This window comes from Cetorhinus maximus, chromosome 1 (assembly GCF_964194155.1).
Source record: "Cetorhinus maximus chromosome 1, sCetMax3.hap1.1, whole genome shotgun sequence".
NCBI lineage: Eukaryota > Metazoa > Chordata > Chondrichthyes > Lamniformes > Cetorhinidae > Cetorhinus > Cetorhinus maximus.
Window position 1 is genome coordinate 997,577 of NC_135879.1, and position 19,842 is coordinate 1,017,418.

The 19,842-nt window shown below is 47.8% G+C and overlaps 1 protein-coding gene across 2 annotated transcripts in view; it reads right to left on the reverse strand.

Annotated features, from left to right (window-relative positions):
• Positions 1-13,835, reverse strand: part of LOC144694060 (clathrin light chain A-like) — a 49,850-nt gene extending 36,015 nt beyond the window's left edge. Inside the window, exons 1-2 of one of the 2 annotated variants that reach the window (XM_078564456.1) lie at positions 13,622-13,835; positions 13,164-13,430 (exon numbers count right to left, since the gene is read on the reverse strand). In XM_078564456.1, coding sequence (XP_078420582.1) covers positions 13,164-13,332 — 169 coding nt within the window. In that variant the 5' untranslated portion in view covers positions 13,333-13,430; positions 13,622-13,835. Of the gene's footprint in view, positions 1-13,163; positions 13,529-13,621 lie in introns of those variants that run through there. The other variant, XM_078564516.1, reaches the window with a different exon arrangement.
• Positions 13,836-19,842: the final 6,007 nt, after the last annotated feature.

Sequence of the window (19,842 nt, forward strand, 5' to 3'; positions counted from 1 at the left end):
GAGCGGAGGAAGAAAAAAGAAAGAGCCATAGTGATAGGGGATTCATTGGTCAGGGGAACAGACAGGTGTTTCTGTGACCATAGATGTGACTCCAGGGTGGTATGTTGCCCCCCTGGTACCAGGGTCAAGGGTGTCACAGAGCGGCTGCAGGTCATTCTTCTGGGGGAGGGTGATCAGCCGGAGGCCGTGGTCCACATTAGTACCAATGACTGAGGTAGGAGGGGGGGATGTAGAGTCCTGAAATCAGAATTTAGGAAGCTAGGTAGAAAATTAGCCAGCAGGACCTCAAATGTAGCAAAAAGCTAAAAGCTACTGTGGATGCTGGAAATCCAAAACAAAAACAGAATTACCTGGAAAAACTCAGCAGGTCTGGCAGCATCGGTGGAGAAGAAAGCAGTTAACGTTTCGAGTCCTCATGACCCATGACCCAGTTCTGCTGAAGGGTCGAGGACTCGAAACGTTAACTGATTTCTTCTCCGCCGATGCTGCCAGACCTGCTGAGTTTTTCCAGGTAATTCTGTTTTTGTCTCAAATGTAGTAATCTCTGGATTACTCCCAGTGCCAAGTTCCAGTGAGTACAGAGATGGAGGATAAGGCAGATGAATGTGTGGCTGGAAAGATGGTACAGGAGGGAGGGCTTTAGATTCCCGGGACACTGGGATTGGCTCTGGGGGAGGTGGCACCTGTACAAGCCGGACGGGTTGCACCTGAACAGAGCTGGAACTGAGTTCCTTGCGGGTCGTTTTGCTAGTGCTGTTGGGAGGGCTTTAAACTAATTTGGCAGGGGTGTGGGAACCAAGAAAAAATATTAGAGAGGAATACCAGGGTGAACAAAATACTGGGAGGGACAGATAGCACTAGTATAGACAATAGTAAGTTAATAGGTAAAGTCAGGGCAAGGGAGAAAGTAATAAAATCTAAATCAGGGTTACTGTGCATGTATGTGAATGCACAGAGTACAGTGAATAAGATTGGGGAGTTACAGGCACAGATTGCCATGTGGAAATATGATGTTGTGGCGATAACAGGGACCTGGCCCAAGGAAGGGCAGAACTGGGTGTTAAATATTCCCGGATACAAGGTGTTGAGAAGAGATAGGAAAGGAAGGAAAGTAGGAGTGGTGGTGGTATTGGTTAAGGAGAGCATTGCAGTGCTGGAGAAAGAGGATGTCCCAGAGGGTTCAAGGACAGAATCAATTTGGCTCGAGCTAAGGGACAAAAAGGGGAGAATTACATTACTCGGTGTAGTCTATAGACCGGCAAATAGTGAGAAGGATGTAGGGGAACAAATCTGCAGGTAAATTACAGGGAGATGCAGGCATTATAGAGTAGTTATAATGGAGGACTTTAATTACCCGAATGTAGACTGGGACAGTGGTAGTGTAAAGGGTGGAGAGGGGCAAAAGTTCCTACATTCTGTTCAGGAGAATTTTCTACAGCAGTATGTGTCCAATCCAACAAGAAAAGATGCACTGTTAGACCTGGTTCTTGGAAATGAGGTGTGCCAAGTAGATCAAGTGTCAGTGAGGGAACATTTAGGAGACAGTGATCATTGTATTGCACATTTTAGGATGATGATAGAGAAGGACGATAGGCAATCCAGAGTAAAAATAATTAACTGGACAAGAGCTGATTTCAATGGGGCAGGAACGGAGCTGGGCCAGATAGACTGGAATGAAAGATTGGCAGGAAAAACTGTAGCTGAACAATGGGCTACCTTCAAAAAAGAATGGTTCAGGCACAGTCAAGGTATAGGTAAAGGGAAAGGTAGGGCAAACAAATCCAGAGCTCTCTGGATGAAAAAAGGAGATAGAAAATAAGATAAAGAAGAAAAAGTGCACTTACGACAGGTGTCAGCTAGAAAATACAATTGAGAACCAAGAGGAATACAGAAGGTTCAGAGGGGAGGTGAAAAATCATATTAGAGAAGCAAAGAGGAATTATGAGAAAACACTGGCAGCCAACATAAAGGGAATCCCAAATTCTTCTATAGGCATATAGGTAGTAAAAAGGCAATAAAAGGAGGAGCAGGACCGATTAGGCACCTAAAAGGGAATTTACACATGGACAAAGGGGCATGGATGAGATGCATCCAAGGATATGGAAGGAAGTGAGAGTAGAAATTGCAGGGGCATTGGCCATAATCTTTGTTTTCCCTAGACTTGGGTGGTGCCAGAGGACTAGAGAATTGCAAACATTACGCCCTTGTTAAAAAAAAGGTTGTAAGGATAAGCCCAGCAATTACAGACCAGTCAGTTTAACTTCAGTGGTGGGCAAGATTCTAGAAACAATTATTCGGGATAGAATTTGTAGTGACATGGAAAAATATGGGTTGATAAGGAAGAGCCAGCATGGATTTCTAAAGGGGAAATCATGTTTAACTAACTTGCTGGAGTTTTTTGAAGAGGTAACAGAAAAGGTCGATGAGGGTAATGCTGTTGATGTGGTGTACATGGACTTTCAAAAGGCATTTGACACAGTGCCACACAACAGACTTGTGAGAAACGTTATTTCTCATGGAATAAAAGGGACAGTAGCAACGTGGATACAGAATTGGCTGAAAAATAGAAAGCAGAGAGTAATGGTCAATGGGTATTTTTCAGGCTGGAGGAAGGTTTGTAGTGGGGTTCCCCAGGGATCGGTATTAGGGCCCTTGCTTTTCCTGATATATATTAATGATCTAGATCTTGGTGTGTAGGGGATTTCAATTTCAAAGTTTGCAGATGATACGAAGCTTGGAAGTGTTGTAAAATGTGAGGAGGATGGTGTGGAACTTCAAGAGGACATAGACAAGTTGGTGGAGTGGGCAGATAGGTGGCAGATGAAGTTCAATGCAGAGAAGTGTGAGGTGATGGATTTTGGTAGGAAGAACATGGACAGACAATATAAAATATGGGGTGAAATTTTGAAGGGAAGTGAGTGCAGGAGCAGAAGATCTTGGGTGTATATGTGCATAGATCATTGAAGGTGGCAGGACAGGTGGAGAGAGCAGTTAATAAAGCATATAGTATCCTGGGCTTTATCAATAGGGACATAGAATACAAGAGCTAGGGGGTGATGCTGAATTTATATAAGATACTCATTAGACCTCAGCTAGAATATTGTGTACAGTTCTGGGCACCATATTATAGGAAGGATATGAACACATTGGAGAGAGTGCAGAAGAGGTTTACAAGAATGGTTCCAGGGATGAGAAACTTCAGCTATGAGGTTAGATTGGAGAGGTTGGGACTGTTCTCCTTGGAGAGAAGGCGGCTGAGAGGAGATTTTAAAGAGATGTTCAAAATAATGAGGGTCTGGACAGAGTAGATAGGGAGAAGCTGTTCCCGCTCGTAAAAGGATCAAGAACGAGGGGGCACAGATTTAAAGTGATTTGCAAAAGAAGCAAATGTGACATTGGTTTGGGTCAGGAATGCACTGCCTGGAAGTGTGGTGGAGGCAGGTTCAATTGAGGCATTCAAGAGGGTATTAGATGATTATTTGAATAAAAACAATGTGCAGGGGTATGGGGAAAAGGCAGGGGATTGGGACTAGGTCATAATGTTCATTTGGAGAGCCAGTGCAGAAATGATGGGCTGAATGGCCTCCATCTGTGCCGTTAAAGTTCTGCGATTCTGTGATTCAAGGGCTATGAGCAACAAACAGGAAATTGGAGTTGAGGCCAAGATCGGATCAGCCACAATCTTATCAAATGGTGAAGCAGGTTGGAGGGGCTGTGTGGCCAGTTCCTGCTGCTATTTCTAACATTCTAATGTAAATTATGGTAAACACAGAAGTTGCCAGGATTCTGCATGAGATAAAACTAGAAAAACAGGAGGTACTAGAAAGACCAGCAGTACTTAAATTAGATAGGTCATCTGATGTAGATGTGGTGGTATAGTGATAATGTTGCTGGGCTAGAGGCCCTAATGCTCTAGGGGCAGGGTTCAAACCCCATTACAGGAGCTGGTGGAATTTAAATTCAATTAATAAATTTTAAATCTGAAATATAAAGCTAGTGTCAGTAATGGTGACCATGAAACTATCTTCAATTATTGTAAAATCCCATCTGGCTCATTAATGCCCTTTAGGAAAGGAAATCTGCCATCCTTACCTAGTCTGGCCTACATGTGACTGTCCTCTGAAATTGCTGAAGATGCACAACAAATTCTGGCCTTGCCAGTGACACCCACATCCCATGAAAGAATTTTTTTAAAACGCATTTGCTTAGGGCAAATTGTGTTTGTTGAACTTGATCCAGTTTTTTGATGAGGTAACAGAAAGGGTCGGTGAGGGTCATGTAGTTGATGTTGGGTATTTGGACTTTCAAAAGGCATTTGATAAAGAACCCCATATTAGAATTGTTAGGCAAATTGAAGCCCATGGGCTAGAGGAGCAATGGCATTATGGAGACAAAATTGGCTAAGGGATGGAAGACAGAAAATGGTTGTTTTTCAGACTGGAGGGAGGTATCGAGTGGTTCCCAGTGTTCAGTACTAGTTTTAATATACATTAAAGACTTGAGCTTGGGGGTACAGGGCAATTTTAAAATTCACAGGTAAAACAAAACTTGGAAAAAGGTAGTTTTTATTTATTCTTTCATGGGATGTGGTAAAGAGTCAATCACATTGCTGTGGGTCTGGAGTTACATGTAGGGCAGATGAGGTGGGCAGAAAGGTGACAAATGGAATTCAGTCCAGAGAAGTGTGAGGTAATGCATTTGGTATGGGCAAAAAGGCAAGGGAATGCACAATAAATGGCATGATACTGAGAAACATAGAGGAACAGAAGGACTTTAGAGTGTATGTCCACAGATCCCTGAAGGTCAGTGCTGGACAGGTAGATAAAGTGGCCACCATATGGGATACTTTCCTTTATTGACTGAGGCATAGAATATAAGAGCAGAGAGATTATACCATAGCTTTATGAAATATTAGTTAGGCCACAGCTAGATATCGAGTTCATTTCTGGACACCACATTACAGGAGGGATATGGTCACAATAGGGAGGGTAGAGAGGAGATTTCTGAGGATGTTGCCAAGAATGGAGAATTTTAGCTATAACAAAAGATTGAAAATGCTGGGGTTGGTTTATTTGGAACAGAGGGGGCTCAGAGGATATTTAATTGGGGAAGGCCTGGGTAGAGTGGATAGGAAGGACATATTTCCTTTAGTAGATAGGTCAATAGCTAGAGACAGTAAGATTAGAGTGGATTTAAGGAGAAATTCTTTTCACCCAGAGGGTGGTGCAGGTCTGGAACTCATTCCCTGGAGGGTTGGTAGGGGCAGAAACACTGATCACAGTCTAAAAATACTTGGATATGCATTTGAATTGCTGTAACCTACATGGCTGCAGACCACGTTAGGCTAGATAGCTCTTTATCAGCCAGCATCAGGCATGATGGACTCCGTCTGTGATGTCAATTTTCTATGTTACTAACAAATAAATTCTGAAAGACCCTACACTTGTAATAATTAATTTTCATTGCCAAAGTGGTTAGTCATTAAAAGGGTACTTAGACAGAATTGGACAAGACTTCACTTTCTGTGATGAATTTAGTTCATATTAACCACGCAAATACAGCAACTTCAGGTGATTCAAAGGTAAGCCAGACAGCGAGAGGCCTTTTTAATACAACTAACAATGGAGTAGCATCTGGCAGCATCTGAATTTCACCATTTAACGGTGCCTGTGTCCCTTGCCTGAAGTTACTTTGACATTTGGGCATAATTAATGGCAAGTGCTATTAGCCTCACTGTTACTTTGACAACAAATTCTGGCCCAATATAAATTAGCACCATTTATTGTCAGGTGGTTGTAATTTGGAATTAGAAAAGATAATCCACCTTAACGCATTAAACAGAGCTAAAAATAGACCAGTTTAATTGAACTATCATTACTCAACACTCAGTGAATCTTCATTTTATCCATTATTGTCTCTTTTGGCCAACAGGAAAGGAAAACACAAACTGCTTATTAAACTCCAGGAGCATTTATAACAATGCCAGACTTCCATCTCTTCTGAATCTATCTTAAGGATTCCCACTAATAGGTTGCACCTTGAGCAGGTTATGGTAATCAGTCACTCTGTTTACTTATCATGAAATAAACGCCAAGTGCAGACAATTTATCAATTCAGAAAATAAGTTAATAAATTAGTCATTCAGATTAAATGACACAAAATGGTTGCTGTTATCCTCGCTGCATTGCCAAATGAAACATCAGGTATTATTACATAGAATTTACAGCACAGAAACAGGCTATTTATCCCAGCTGCTGGTGTTAATGCTCCACATGAGCCTCCTCCCATCTTACTTCATCTCATCTATCAGCATAGCCTTCTATTCCTTTCTCTTTTATGCGTCAATTTAATTTTCCTTTAAATGTATCTATGCTATTCGCCTCAGCTACTAATCTTCAGATTACTCTCAGTGCTATGCGCTAGTGAGTATAGCAATAACAGGATAGAGCAGGTGAATGCCTGGCTGGAGAGACGGGGCAGAATTTTCAGGAGCGGGCGTGCAGGCGCACCACCAATCGGCGCCCCCAATCGGAGGCGTGCCGCCATTTTACATGGGCGGGCCAATGAGGGCCCGCCCAGCGTGACGTCCGCCAGGAAGCGCTGTGTACTCCCTGTGCAGGCGGGGTGGGGGTGGGGGGCGGATCCCCTGAGCCGGGAGTGCACTTTTTCGCGTATGCGCTCGATAGAGAGCATTCACCTCCCTGAGGCTAAGTGCTGCCTCAGGGAGATCAGCTCCACATTAAAAAATGTTAAAAACAGAGAAAAATAAAATTTCCCTGACATGTCCCCTCATGTGACACTGTCACATGAGTTGGGACACGTCCATCACTTTTAATCAAACATTTGTTAATTTTTTAAAACCTACATGAAACCTCATCCCACCCGTGGATGAGGTTTGATGCTTTTTCTGAAGTCCGCCAGGGCTCCCGGCCTGCCCGCCAACCATAAGGTTGGACGGGCAGGTCCTTTAACAAGTTCAATTACTTTTTAAATGGCCTCAATAGGCCGTTTACAGGTCAGCGGGCACATAGCTAATTCGGCTGCCCCCCCGCTGACCTGAAAATTGAAATGACTCGGGGTGATGTTGGGAGTTCCGCCCGATTTCATCCCACATCATTTTACGCATCGGCGAGTGGGTCCCGCCCCCTGCCCTCAATATCCTGCCCATGGTGCAGCAGGGGGGCTGTAGATTCCTGGGGCATTGGGACCTGCCCTTGGTGGTGGTGGGGGGGGGGGCTATACAAGACGTACAGATTGCACCAAAAGCAGAGCCAAGATCAATGGCCTCAGGGGCAGCTTGTTAGTGCTGTTGGGGAGGGTTTAAATTAACTTGGCTTTGGGGTGGGAACCAAGATGTAGCATTAAGAACAATAAACAAGTTGCACAAAGGACTGGGAGAAGCATAGGATTACATAGGATATACAGCACAGAAACAAGCCATTTGGCCCAATCTGTCAATGCTGGTGTTTATGCTCTACTCAGGCTTCCTCCCATCTTTCCAAATCTAAATCTATCGTTGTAACTCTATTCGCTTCTCCCTCATATTCTTGCCCAGTTTCCCCTTAAATGTATCTACACTATTCACTTCAACCACTCCCTGTGGTAGCGAGTTCCACATTCTCACCTCTCTCTGGGTAAAGAAGTTTCTTCTGAATTCCAGATTGAATTTCTCAGTGACTATCTTATATTAATGACCTCTAGTTCTGCTCTTCCCCACAAGAGGAAACATTCTCTCTGTATCCACTCGATCAAAACCTTTCAGAATTTTAAAGACCTCGATTAGGTCACCCCCCTCCCTCGCCCCCCCGGCCACCCCAGCTTTCTTTTTTCAAGAGAAGAGAGACCCAGCCTGTCACTCCTTTCCTGAGATGTAAGCCCACATGTTTCTGGTATCATCCTTGTAAATCATCTCTGCACCCTCTCCAGTGTCTCTATATCTATATATGGACCAGAACTGCACACAGTGCTCTCAGTGTGGCCTGACCAAGATGCGATGCTGGTTTAACATAACTTCCCTACTTTTCAATTCTAAAAGCAATAAAACCCAGGGCTTGGTTTGATTTTTTGTTGCTTTGCTAACCTGCAGAGTAACTTTTAGTGATTTTTGTGTTTGTTTTCCGAGGTCTCTTTGTTCCTCCACCCCATCCAGACTCACATCTTCCAAGTAATAAGTGAGCTCCCTATTATTCCGACCAACGTGTACTACCTCACCGTACTCCCTGTGTTGAACTTCATTTACCAATTATTTGCCCATTCTCCAAGTTTATTAATGTCCTCCTGTAATTTGTTGCAGTCCTCCTCAGTATTGAATATTCCCCCCAATTTGGTGTCATCCGCAAAATTAGAAATTGTGTTTATTGATTCCAAACTCCAAATGGTTAATGTAAATTGTGAACAGCAGTGCTCCCAGCACTGATCTCTGTGGATCATCACTTCTCACCTTCTGTCACTCTGAATAACTACCCTTTGCTCCCACTCTCTCTGCTTTCTGGCTTGAAGCCAGTTTGAATCCATTCTGCCACTTGTCTCCTGACTCCGCATTCTCTGACCTTATTCATTAGTCTATTATGGGCACCTTACCAAAGGCCTTTTGAAAATCCGGATAAATTACATCTATTACAATACCATTGTCTACTCTCTCTATCACCTCCTTAAAAATTCAATAAGGTTGGTGGTCAAGTAAGATTTTTCCTTTTAAAATCCATTTCTGGATGTTCATTCAATCTCTCCTTTAGTAGGGATTTCATTGTTTTTTTCCTAACAGAGATGTTAAGCTGATTGATCTATAATTCTCTGGACATGTGCCCCCCCTTCTTCAATACAAGAATTACATTGGTTATCCGCCAATCCTCTGGCACTACACCTTTTTGTAATAAATTATTAAACATGAGAAGTAATGCCTCATCTATCTCTTCCTTAGATTACTTTTTAAATTCTTTTAGATGCAACCTATCTTGAGTTTGTTTAGTTTATTCAATACATGACCTATTTTATTTTAAATACATTTATCTCATTGCTCATCGCATCATTCAATGTCATGTCTGCCTGTTCCATCTTCCTGGTAAATACCGATGCAAAATAACTGTTAATATTTCTGCCATTTTTCTATTGTTACCTGTGGGATTATTATTTTTATTCCTTGGTGGACCTATTCCCATCTCAGCCTTACTTTCTCATCGATATGTTTGAAAAATATTTTACTATTTAATACCAGTGTGGTAAATAATGTAGGTGAGCTGTAAGCACAAATAGCTACATGAGAATATGACAAAAAAGACTATCTTATATTTATGACCCCTGGTTCATCTTTTCTAGGTCTATCCTTTCATAATATTAAAAACCTCAATCAGGTCACCCCTCAAGTAGAAAGGCTCAGCTGTTAAATCTTTCCTGATTTTCCTCATAGTTCTGGTTTCATTCTTCTGATTGTTTTTTTGCACCTCTCCAATGCCTCAATATCCTCTTTATCATATGAAGACCAGAATTGTCCACAGTACTCCAAGTGCGCTCTAATGATGGTTTGATACAGGTTAAACGCAACTTCTGTGCTTTTCAATTCTATCCTTCTAGAAGTGAAGCCCAGTGCTTTATATGCTTTTCTTGTGGTCTTATGGAGGAACACAGTTAATGTTTCAAGTCCGTATGACTCTTCAACAGAACTAAGTAAAAATAGAAAAGAGGTGAAATATAAGCTGGTTTAAGGTGAGGTGGGGGGGGCAGGTAGAGCTGGATAGAGGACCAGTGATAGGTGGAGATTGCCAAAATATGTCATAGACAAAAGAACAAAGAGGTGTTGAAGGTGGTGATATTAGCTAAGGAATGTGCTAATTAAGGGTAGAAAGCAGGTCGAGCAAGGTACAGATAGCCCTAGTGGGGGTGGGGTGGGGTGAAGGGAAGGGATCAAAATAGGCTAAAAGGCAGAGATAAAACAATGGATGGAAATACATTTAAAAATAATGGAAATAGGTGGGAAAAGAAAAATCTATATAAATTATTGGAAAAAAAGGGGGGGATCGGAAAGGGGGTGGGGCTGGAGGAGAGAGTTCATGATCTAAAATTGTTGAACTCAATATTCAACATTCTACCCTTAATTAGCACATTCCTTAGATAATATCACCACCTTCAACACCTCTTTGTTCTTTTGTCTATGGCATCTTTTGGTTATCTCCACCTATCACTGACCCTCTATCCAGCTCTACCTGTCCCACCCCCCCCTTAAACCAGCTTATATTTCATCTCTTTTCTATTTTTACTTAGTTCTGTTGAAGAGTCATACGGACTTGAAATATTAACTGTGTTCCTCTCCGCAGATGCTGCCAGACCTGCTGAGTTTTTCCAGGTATTTTTATTTTGGGTTTCCAGCATCCGCAGCTTTTTGCTTTTATAATACTCTGGGGACCTGGGTTCGAATCCCACCACAGCAGATGGTGAAATTTGAATTCAATAAAAATCTGGAATTAAAAGTCTGATGATGGCCGTGAAACCATTGCCGATTGTTGTAAAAACCCATCTGGTTCACTAATGTTCTTTAGGGAAGGAAATCTGCTGTCCTTACCTGGTCTGGCCTACAAGGACAATTAAGGATGGGCAATAAATGCTGGCCTAGCCAATGACACCCACATCCCATGAACAAATAAATTTAAAAAAGTGAAGCCTCACAAAGAGATTTCTGATTTCACCAAGAGCTAATTCCTTTACTTGTGCTGTGATTAACAACGTATTTATATAGCACCTCTAACATAGCACAATGTCACAAGGTGCTTCACAGGAGCGTTATCACAGAAATTGACACTTAGCCACATCTCTTCATGAGGCTTCATGCCATGACAGAACCAGTGATGTTTTTTTGGTGATGATGGTGGAAGAGCTGGAACCTCAAGGGGCAATGACCGCTTACAGGATCCTTCAGGAAGAGGACTCGTATTTCCTGTAAGCACATGTGAGGAAGGCAATGGGAAACCACTGTATACAAACCGTGTATTCTTTTCCCTAGTCATATTGCTCATTGAAATTTAAAATGGGAGACTCTTACAAGCAGAAGAAACTCAAGACCCGTGAGGTGTAGAGAAATGAGTCGAGGACCTTAGGCACATCACTACTACTGTGTTTGGACATCAAGATTCCCCTGCTCCACTACACTTTTCAAAATCATGCCATTATGGTGTGTCTCATCACACTTCCCCATCTGCCCATTTCACCAGCCTATTGATGTCATACTGACATCTACCGCATCATGATTTATTACTTTTCCAAGTTTCATATCATCTGCAAAATTTATAATGCTGCTTCCTGCACCAGGTTTAGGTCATCAATGTTTTCTTGGGGCTGCTGTTTACATCCACCAGAACCACATCAATACAAACAACACTTCACCTGTGAAACACAGCATGCCCTCAGCATTACAATTACATGCCATCTCAAATTGTGAGATTTAGTCATTTTAATTTCAATAGACTTTAATATGCAGATTATGGCGAATTTTCCTGGCCCTTTGAAGTGGGAAAATTGTGGAAAAACAGCTGGCCGCATCCATGATGATTTCCCACCTCTGAATGATTTCTTCAAGAAAAGCTGCGGTTGATGTTGGCAGCCTGCCTGTCTGTGGTGGGAAACCAATTAAGGATGTTAAGGCCTTAATTACCAGTGATTTTCTGATGGAAAAGCAAGTTTGCCAGTGTCGCACAGGTCCCCGGCTGCATCAAGAACCTTGCAACCCTTCGGAGGTGGCTTTACAGCAGGAGATCAGACACCGTTTGATGATCTTAGCAGGTTCATCAATAAAGAAGCAGAAAGGTTGTATGCAGCACATGGGTAGACATTTGGAACCACTTCCCCTGGTCCCTGAGATGATTCTGTCCACTGTTTGAACAATGCCATTTAGACCTTTAGGTGAACACCTCCACCTTGTGAAGCCCTCTCGATCTCCATCTGCCTCAGCAGCACTCATCCTTCCCAGTGGGACTGTCGGCCAGCCCTCCCTTCAGCTCCTCCGATTAGCCCTCCCGAATGTGCGCTACCCCCCATGCCCCACCATGCCTAAATGGATGGTGAATGCAGAGGCCGCTACTAATTGCTTTTCTCTGTAAAATTAAGACGGTGGGCACGCTACTGAAATGCTTGGGCTCAGGAACCAGAAATAGTCCCAACGTCTGATTCCTGACACCAGCAGGAAAATTCAGCCCCTTTACCATGTTTTGAAACAAGAGGAATTGCCTGTCAGATGACCTTTACAGGAAAGTCTACTAGTAAATTAATACCCACACCATAAAAATGTAAATTATTTATTTAAAAGCTTCCTTTTTAAAGGAGATTTGTGACTTTGATGTTCCATTGCTCAGAACAGAATGTAACAGTACAAAATTGAAATGATGGGCTGTGGGAAGCAGAAACCATGGCTGGCATCAGCAGCCTGAAGGAACTGCAGCTGTAAATGACCCCCCCCCGCCAGGAGCCTTTAACTGGTTCTCTAGGCAGCATGGGATACAGAAACAGAAAGATTAACTCGTCATTTCCATCTGTCACTGACAGAGAACAAAATCCTGGCATCTACCAAGAGAATTTTTTTAAATACTTTATTTTAGCTAGAAATCCTCAGTCAGAATCTGATAATTATTGCTACAAAATTGTTCACCTGTCTTTTATTCCTCTCTATATTTTCACAAATATTTCCTTTCTGCATTCAGTACTTACAGCATTTGCTGTTTTGTTTCAATCCTTTTCTCTATTCACACGGTCTCTATTCCTGACCCGGGGCAATGGGGATACGGGAGTTACAATGTGCACGGTTAATAGTGGATATAATGGGGAGGGGGGGGGAATAGAAATAAACTTCACCAGCTAACTTTGGGGAATTCAGAACTGCAGGTCCCCGTTATGAAAAATAGAAAGTAATAAATGAGATTTTTTTTTGCACCGATTTATTGAGTTTGACCATTCCTTTAAATTAAACAACCACCATTCTCTAAGCCCCCTGTGCTTGAGATGAACAAACACTTACTGTCTCCCTGCAGCTTGGTATCTAATACTTGCAATTTATATTTACAGATTACATTTAACATTGACAGATATTACCCTAGCACACAGCAGCAACAAGGTAATGCCCCAGATGTGGTCTGGACATGTCCTTGTCTCTGCTGGTACTGCTGGGGCAGAGAGGGTCTCACCTCCTGTAATGGATCCCTGGATCTCTGGGCTCTGCAGCCCCTCAGTGCCCAGGATACCATCAGCCTCCCGCTCCTTCTCGATGCCCTCGATCTCATTGTGATGCTGCACCAGGAAGGCAGCGGCCGGATCCTCCTCAGCTCCGGGAGCGGACCCGTTCCCAACATCCATGTCCCTTCGCTCTGTATCGAACCTAAAGGTAGCAAGAAGCAGGAACACGAGCCGCAGAAGTGATCCGAAAGCCGCGGTCAAGCCAGCCTGCAAATAAACTGCAAATAAACAAGCTCAGGATGCCAGAGGCAGAGGGAGAGAGAGAGAGAGAGAGGGAGAGACAGCGTCACCGCGCAGGCAGAGTCCGCCAGACACTGCGGCTCAGCTCGGCTGGGCTTGACTGGCTGGAGATTAACACTGAAACCAGGTGGCTCAGCCTGACAGCCCCCCACTGCCCACCGGCACTCACCTCCCCAGCGTTACAGCGACAGCTGCTCACCCACCAGCCGACAAGTTAAAACAAACACAAGGTCGGGAAAAAAACTGTGCTGTTGCCTAGCAACAGGGGTCCAGAGAGAGAGAGAGAGAGAGGGGGACCCCCACAGAGAAACCAAAAGCTGTTTCAGTCCAGTTGGTGATTATGAAGCAGAGTCTCACAGACTCGAACCGTTAACTCTGTCTCCCTCTCCACACAGATGCTGTCAGACCTGCTGGGTTTGTCCAGCACTTTCTGTTCTTGTTTCAGATTTCCAGCATCCGCAGTATTTTACTTTTATGAACAAGTGACAGATGGTCCTAGTGGGGGGGAAGGGACTGTGGCCCTAGTGGGGGGAAGGGACTGTGGTCCTAGTGGGGGGGAAGGGACTGTGGTCCTAGTGGGGGGGAAGGGACTGTGGTCCTAGTGGGGGGAAGGGACTGTGGTCCTAGTGGGGGGGAAGGGACTGTGGCCCTAATGGGGGGAAGGGACTGTGGCCCTAGTGGGGGGAAGGGACTGTGGCCCTAGTGGGGGGAAGGGACTGTGGTCCTAGTGGGGGGGAAGGGACTGTGGTCCTAGTGGGGGGAAGGGACTGTGGCCCTAGTGGGGGGAAGGGACTGTGGTCCTAGTGGGGGGGAAGGGACTGTGGCCCTAGTGGGGGGAAGGGACTGTGGTCCTAGTGGGGGGGAAGGGACTGTGGTCCTAGTGGGGGGAAGGGACTGTGGCCCTAGTGGGGGGGAAGGGACTGTGGTCCTAGTGGGGGGAAGGGACTGTGGTCCTAGTGGGGGGGAAGGGACTGTGGTCCTAGTGGGGGGGAAGGGACTGTGGTCCTAGTGGGGGGAAGGGACTGTGGTCCTAGTGGGGGGGAAGGGACTGTGGCCCTAATGGGGGGAAGGGACTGTGGCCCTAGTGGGGGGAAGGGACTGTGGTCCTAGTGGGGGGAAGGGACTGTGGCCCTAGTGGGGGGAAGGGACTGTGGTCCTAGTGGGGGGGAAGGGACTGTGGCCCTAGTGGGGGGAAGGGACTGTGGCCCTAGTGGGGGAAAGGGACTGTGGTCCTAGTGGGGGGAAGGGACTGTGGCCCTAGTGGGGGGAAGGGACTGTGGCCGTAGTGGGGGGGGAGGGACTGTGGCCCTAGTGGGGGGGAAGGGACTGTGGCCCTAGTGGGGGGAAGGGACTGTGGTCCTAGTGGGGGGGAAGGGACTGTGGCCCTAGTGGGGGGGAAGGGACTGTGGTCCTAGTGGGGGGAAGGGACTGTGGTCCTAGTGGGGGGGAGGGACTGTGGTCCTAGTGGGGGGGAAGGGACTGTGGTCCTAGTGGGGGGAAGGGACTGTGGTCCTAGTGGGGGGAAGGGACTGTGGCCCTAGTGGGGGGAAGGGACTGTGGCCCTAGTGGGGGGAAGGGACTGTGGTCCTAGTGGGGGGGGAAGGGACTGTGGCCCTAGTGGGGGGAAGGGACTGTGGCCCTAGTGGGGGGAAGGGACTGTGGTCCTAGTGGGGGGAAGGGACTGTGGCCGTAGTGGGGGGGGAGGGACTGTGGCCGTAGTGGGGGGGAAGGGACTGTGGCCCTAGTGGGGGGAAGGGACTGTGGTCCTAGTGGGGGGGAAGGGACTGTGGTCCTAGTGGGGGGAAGGGACTGTGGCCCTAGTGGGGGGGAAGGGACTGTGGTCCTAGTGGGGGGAAGGGACTGTGGTCCTAGTGGGGGGAAGGGACTGTGGTCCTAGTGGGGGGAAGGGACTGTGGTCCTAGTGGGGGGGGAGGGACTGTGGTCCTAGTGGGGGGGAAGGGACTGTGGTCCTAGTGGGGGGAAGGGACTGTGGTCCTAGTGGGGGGGAAGGGACTGTGGTCCTAGTGGGGGGGGAAGGGACTGTGATCCTAGTGGGGGGGAAGGGACTGTGGTCCTAGTGGGGGGGAAGGGACTGTGGTCCTAGTGGGGGGAAGGGACTGTGGCCCTAGTGGGGGGGGAGGGACTGTGGTCCTAGTGGGGGGAAGGGACTGTGGCCCTAGTGGGGGGGAAGGGACTGTGGCCCTAGTGGGGGGGAAGGGACTGTGGCCCTAGTGGGGGGGAAGGGACTGTGGTCCTAGTGGGGGGGAAGGGACTGTGGCCCTAGTTGGGGGGGAAGGACTGTGGCCCTAGTGGGGGGGAAGGGACTGTGGTCCTAGTTGGGGGGGAAGGACTGTGGCCCTAGTGGGGGGAAGGGACTGTGGCCCTAGTGGGGGGGAAGGGACTGTGGCCCTAGTGGGGGGGAAGGGACTGTGGTCCTAGTGGGGGGAAGGGACTGTGGTCCTAGTGGGGGGAAGGGACTGTGGCCCTAGTGGGGGGAAGGGACTGTGGTCCTAGTGGGGGGGAGGGACTGTGGCCCTAGTGGGGGGGAAGGGACTGTGGCCTTAGTGGGGGGGGAAGGGACTGTGGCCCTAGTGGGGGGAAGGGACTGTGGCCCTAGTTGGGGGGGAAGGGACTGTGGCCTTAGTGGGGGGGAAGGGACTGTGGTCCTAGTGGGGGGAAGGGACTGTGGCCCTAGTGGGGGGAAGGGACTGTGGTCCTAGTGGGGGGGAAGGGACTGTGGCCCTAGTGGGGGGAAGGGACTGTGGCCTTAGTGGGGGGGAAGGGACTGTGGCCCTAGTGGGGGGAAGGGACTGTGGTCCTAGTGGGGGGGAAGGGACTGTGGTCCTAGTGGGGGGAAGGGACTGTGGCCCTAGTGGGGGGAAGGGACTGTGGCCCTAGTGGGGGGGAAGGGACTGTGGCCCTAGTGGGAGGGAAGGGACTGTGGCCCTAGTGGGGGGAAGGGACTGTGGCCCTAGTGGGGGGAAGGGACTGTGGCCTTAGTGGGGGGGAAGGGACTGTGGTCCTAGTGGGGGGAAGGGACTGTGGCCCTAGTGGGGGGAAGGGACTGTGGTCCTAGTGGGGGGGAAGGGACTGTGGTTCTAGTGGGGGGAAGGGACTGTGGTCCTAGTGGGGGGAAGGGACTGTGGTCCTAGTGGGGGGGAAGGGACTGTGGCTCTAGTGGGGGGAAGGGACTGTGGTCCTAGTGGGGGGGAAGGGACTGTGGTCCTAGTGGGGGGAAGGGACTGTGGTCCTAGTGGGGGGAAGGGACTGTGGCCCTAGTGGGGGGGAAGGGACTGTGACCCTAGTGGGGGGGAAGGGACTGTGGCCCTAGTGGGGGGGAAGGGACTGTGGTCCTAGTGGGGGGGAAGGGACTGTGGTCCTAGTGGGGGGGAAGGGACTGTGGTCCTAGAGGGGGGGGAAGGACTGTGGCCCTAGTGGGGGGAAGGGACTGTGGTCCTAGTGGGGGGAAGGGACTGTGGCCATAGTGGGGGGAAGGGACTGTGGCCGTAGTGGGGGGAAGGGACTGTGGTCCTAGTGGGGGGGAAGGGACTGTGGCCCTAGTGGGGGGAAGGGACTGTGGTCCTAGTGGGAGGGAAGGGACTGTGGTCCTAGTGGGAGGGAAGGGACTGTGGTCCTAGTGGGGGGAAGGGACTGTGGCCGTAGTGGGGGGAAGGGACTGTGGTCCTAGTGGGGGGGAAGGGACTGTGGCCCTAGTGGGGGGAAGGGACTGTGGTCCTAGTGGGAGGGAAGGGACTGTGGTCCTAGTGGGGGGAAGGGACTGTGGTCCTAGTGGGGGGGAAGGGACTGTGGTCCTAGTGGGGGGGAAGGGACTGTGGTCCTAGTGGGGGGAAGGGACTGTGGTCCTAGTGGGGGGAAGGGACTGTGGTCCTAGTGGGGGGAAGGGACTGTGGTCCTAGTGGGGGGGAAGGGACTGTGGCCCTAGTGGGGGGAAGGGACTGTGGTCCTAGTGGGGGGAAGGGACTGTGGCCATAGTGGGGGGAAGGGACTGTGGCCCTAGTGGGGGGGAAGGGACTGTGGCCCTAGTGGGGGGGAAGGGACTGTGGTCCTAGTGGGGGGGAGGGACTGTGGCCCTAGTGGGGGGGAAGGGACTGTGGCCCTAGTGGGGGGGAAGGGACTGTGGCCTTAGTGGGGGGGAAGGGACTGTGGCCCTAGTGGGGGGGAAGGGACTGTGGCCATAGTGGGGGGGAAGGGACTGTGGCCCTAGTGGGAGGGAAGGGACTGTGGCCCTAGTGGGGGGGAAGGGACTGTGGCCTTAGTGGGGGGGAAGGGACTGTGGTCCTAGTGGGGGGAAGGGACTGTGGTTCTAGTGGGGGGAAGGGACTGTGGCCCTAGTTGGGGGGAGGGACTGTGGCCCTAGTGGGGGGAAGGGACTGTGGCCCTAGTGGGGGAAAGGGACTGTGGCCCTAGTGGGGGAAAGGGACTGTGGCCCTAGTGCGGGGAAGGGATTGTGGCCCTAGTGCGGGGAAGGGACTGTGATGGGGAAAACAGAGCGAAAATACGATAAAAGGTGGGGATAAAACAGTGAATAAAAATGAAAATAAATAAAAATAAGTTGATTAAAAAATAAAAAATAAGAATGAATATTGAAAATAAAGGGGGTAGGGATAGAGGAGAGAGTTCATGATCTGAAGTTGTTGAACTCAATGTTAAGCCCAGAAGGCTGTAAAGTGCCTAGTCGGAAGATGAGGTGCTGTTCCTCCAGTTTGCGTTGAGCTTCACTGGAACAATGCAGCAGGTCGAGGACGGACATGTGGGCATGAGAGCAGGGTGGTGTGTTGAAATGGCAAGCGACAGGGAGGTCTGGGTCACGCTTGCGGACAGACCGAAGGTCATCTGCTGAGTTTTTCCAACATTTTCTGTTTTTGTTTCAGATTTCCAGCATCCATAGTATTTTGCTTTTATGACAGAATTTGGAAAAAGACTTGAAGCAAAATAGGTTTGCAAGAAGCCAGAAGATCCAAAGAGACAGCTGAAGCTCTGGAAGTCTTTACTATGGGTGTGTGAAGCAGTGGTGATCTGTTGGCACAGCTGAGTCAGAGAGAGAGTGGGTTGAAGGAAGCTTGAATGCACATGGCAATCCAGGGGAGAGAAACATCGGAAGGAAAGCTCGAAACCCAGGAGATGGGCCCTTGTGGAAGGCATCTGAAAGAATGCATGGAGTGGGGGGAGGGGACGGTGTTGTTTCGGAGAAGATTCCAAAGTGAGTTCTTTGAGAGTGGAAATGTGACAAGCGTCTGGGGGGAAGTAGATGAGGGGTCCATGGCATCTTATTGAGGTGGCATCTGTCACTTGGTTTCAGAGTGTGGTGTGCCTGACCACAGGTCACCTATTGGTTTACATGGACTGTGTACTTACTGTGAATAGCTTTTGTAACTTGCATAATCCTTATGGATCTGAATATATATGTGAAGGTAAAGTTGTGGGTGAAGGACTATTGTAATATAGTTCATCATTTCTTGTTTAATAAATGTTTTATTCTTTTGTTAAAAGTTAATCAGCTGACTTCTGCGACTCTGTTCAGTCACCACTCTCCACGTTTCTAAACAAAAAAATAAAAGTTAGGACCCATCAAGCCGGCTTGCACCCTGGGATCTGGCTTGTCCAGTAGTAACATCAGCTCGGATCAGAACAACTAGAATTTTGATTTGAGTCTTTCCTAGCAGCTGCCTCAGGCCAATGGACATTAAAAAAAAGGTTCTTGAGTCCCACTTCCATCAGGATCAATTTTCCTGCTTCCTAGGTCTGGAAATTTCAGTTGGTCTATCCCATTGTGCCTGCTCATTAACACAATTAATGTAGAAATCAATCGATTCATTTTTAAAGATTCCTCTTTTGACAGGAGAATGGTGCTGATGCATATTTGGCTATTTCACAAGCTGATCAGTTACACCTGATGGTATACGCAAATGGAGAGAAGAGCAAATAAAGCATTTAGCGGAGTTCAGCAACAATCAATGAGTAAATTACTTTCAAATCACTGGTGAAATGGGTAGATAATATGGCAGATGAAATTCAATATGAGTGTTGCGTGATGTGGAGGAACAGTATAAACCAAATGGTGAAATTTAAAAGGTGGTGCAGGAACAGAGAGATGTGGGGTGGCAGGACAAGCTGATAAGGCTGTTAAAAAAGCATATGGGATCCTTGGTTTTATAAACAGAAATATAGGGCAGGATGGGGAATGCATGCCAGCAAACCCCCCCCCAAACCACACTGGCATGAGGCCAAACAGCCCTGCAGCAATAAAGCGCTTATTAACGAGGGCCGAGTGGATCTTCCACTGTGGGCAGTGTATTATTAGGATCAATAGGCTTGATAACAAGCCTAATTGCCCTTAACTGGTCATTTTATGGGGGTGAGATTGGGGAT